A 2,358-nucleotide genomic window follows, 5' to 3' on the forward strand; every position below is an offset into this window, starting at 1 on the left:
GTGTGTGTGTGTGTGTGTGTGTGTGTGTGTGTGTGTGTGTGTGTGTGTGTGTGTGTGTGTGTGTGTGTGTTTATTTTAGTGTTTGTGGCAGCGCATGCTCATAAACGTGTTTGACTGAATGCAAATGGATTCTGTATCTGTGCCTGTTGGATATGGAGAGGTTTGTGTGTGTGTGTGTGTGTGTGTGTGTTTGGGGTGAATGACTGTCCTGTGGCTTCCTCCAGGCGTCGCGGCGAGAGTTCAGAGCACACCTGGATGAGGTCATCACACTCAAGACAAGGTACTCTACCTTGGACCAGGTAAAGAGCTCATCTTCAATCATAATTTGAGACAAATTCAGCCTGTAAACATGACTTTAGCACCGACAGGTAATAAAGCAGCTCAAATACAGGAAAAATTAGCTAGTTTTGAACACAAACCAACAATGATAACAGATTTACCAACATCTACTAACCATCATATCACTACAGAACAGGTATCAGTGGGTTTAAATATTTAGTTTAGTTTTTAAGTTAAGCTAAAACACTGTATGGTTAGCATTATTTCTTTAAGTTAATTTACACCAAAACATTTTCTACAGTTATTAAAAATTGGTGTTGAAACTATTTTCACTCAGAAATTGCTAGTAAATTTCACAAACAATTGCAAAGAAATGACATGTAGCATTCAAAAAATGTGAAATTTGAAAGTAGAAAAACTGAAACATATTTAAAAGATATAAATATATTTATATTATAAAAAGTGTTTAAAAAATAATTTGACCTCCATATATTTCAATCCGAGAAAATACATTCACATCTGTCACATATGTATCTGTAATACATGTGAACACAACACATTTGAATAAAAATCTTACTTTACAGTGATCCAAAAAAATTTATCAAATTTCAAAAGTATATTTTATTTAGTTTTACTGTTTGTTTACAATATATATTTAGCATATATTTACAATATATTTTGGCCAGGGGAAAAAACATTTATATGAGTGTGTGTGTGTGTGTGTGTGTGTGTGTGTGTGTGTTGAACAGGTCTTCTGTTGTGTTCAGGACTAGAGTTATTCTCGTCTCCACTAGCAACTCTGCTCACTTTGTTTGAATCGTGACGCTCAATCCTCAGAAACAAAGAGCTGCTCTGTGGGACGCTGAAGCTCTGAGTCTGAGCCAAAGAACACGGCAGGAACCTGAAAAACAGGAGCAGTGACCATCACGGCTCCGTCTCAACCAACACACACTTACTAGAGAGCACACTCGAACCCTCCTGATGACACACAGGCTCAGAGTCACTCAGATCAGAGATGAAGCTCACAGCGCTGAGTTCAGTTCAGGCCATTTCTTTGTAATTATTTGTGAAATTTACTAGCCAAGTAAATCCTATACCAAATTTTTTCAGTGTAGATTCATCCACGTCTGCCGCTGATAGCCGCATGCTATATGACGCCATAAACATTGTTCTTTTTGCTGACATTTTAATCCAAAGTGACTTACAACTAAAATGATATTGCTCTGACACACTCATTCACCTCCATTCATTCTCTTTTTGTTTTACTCATGTGTGATGTTGTTTGTGTCAAGGATTTAACAGTGTGTTTGCAGTAGTATGTTTGGTGTTTGTGTGTTGGAGTTATTTTAGTATCATTGATATAGTACTTTTTGTTTGAATTCGACTTTATTTTTATATTTTCAGTTTTTTTTTTTTTTTAAATGTGTCTATATAGTTTTTATAATTTATAGTTTTAGTTTTGTATTTGTTATTTTAGTACTTAAACTAAACGCAAAGTAAATAAGAATGTTGCCTGGCAACTAGGTGAATTAAAATAGTTATTATTATTTTTTTTTTTTTATCTTTATTTTATTTCAAGCAACAATAATTGTTTATATGGTTTTAGTTCGCTGTAAAACCCTGACTTTAATGAATATGTTTATGTCTGTGTGCATGTGTAGCATTGTATTATGTACGACTCGGCTCGGCACGGCTCAGTACGGTCCGACACGGCACGGCTCGGTTTGCGTTTCCACTGCAGTTCAGTACCGCTTTAGAGTGGGCGGGATTATTCACATGTCGTTATAGTTGCGCCGCCTCTGCCATGACTCCTACAAAACTTTTTCATTCCGCGTCGCCCCATCAAGCTCTCACTGGATCCGCTCCTCTGCTATCAACGAGAGGAACGTCTGTACTTCCTCAACAGACAACGAAAAATAATAATAACTATGCACCCGTTTGTAAGGAAGCTTGTAAATTAACTCATTTCTCTATCCAATGCTGTCACATCACGTGACAAAAGAACAAATGATTCGAAAGACTCGAGAGATGAACTAATCAATTCTCTTTCCGGCTCAGACTGCATTGGTTAAAGTGTAT

At 36.6% G+C, this 2,358-nt stretch overlaps 1 protein-coding gene across 10 annotated transcripts in view; it reads left to right on the plus strand.

Annotated features, from left to right (window-relative positions):
- The window catches only part of LOC107669455 (gephyrin-like), an 89,324-nt gene that overhangs the window by 66,359 nt on the left and 20,607 nt on the right, over positions 1-2,358 (plus strand). For 5 of the 10 annotated variants that reach the window (XM_016461683.1, XM_016461682.1, XM_016461685.1 and 2 more), the window contains one exon: positions 225-299. The exons of the other annotated variants lie outside the window; for them this stretch is intronic. In XM_016461683.1, coding sequence (XP_016317169.1) covers positions 225-299 — 75 coding nt within the window. The remainder of the gene's footprint in view (positions 1-224; positions 300-2,358) is intronic. 10 annotated transcript variants of the gene reach the window in all.

Source organism: Sinocyclocheilus anshuiensis, unplaced genomic scaffold (genome assembly GCF_001515605.1).
Source record: "Sinocyclocheilus anshuiensis isolate Anshui unplaced genomic scaffold, SAMN03320099.WGS_v1.1 scaffold96, whole genome shotgun sequence".
Taxonomy (NCBI): domain Eukaryota; kingdom Metazoa; phylum Chordata; class Actinopteri; order Cypriniformes; family Cyprinidae; genus Sinocyclocheilus; species Sinocyclocheilus anshuiensis.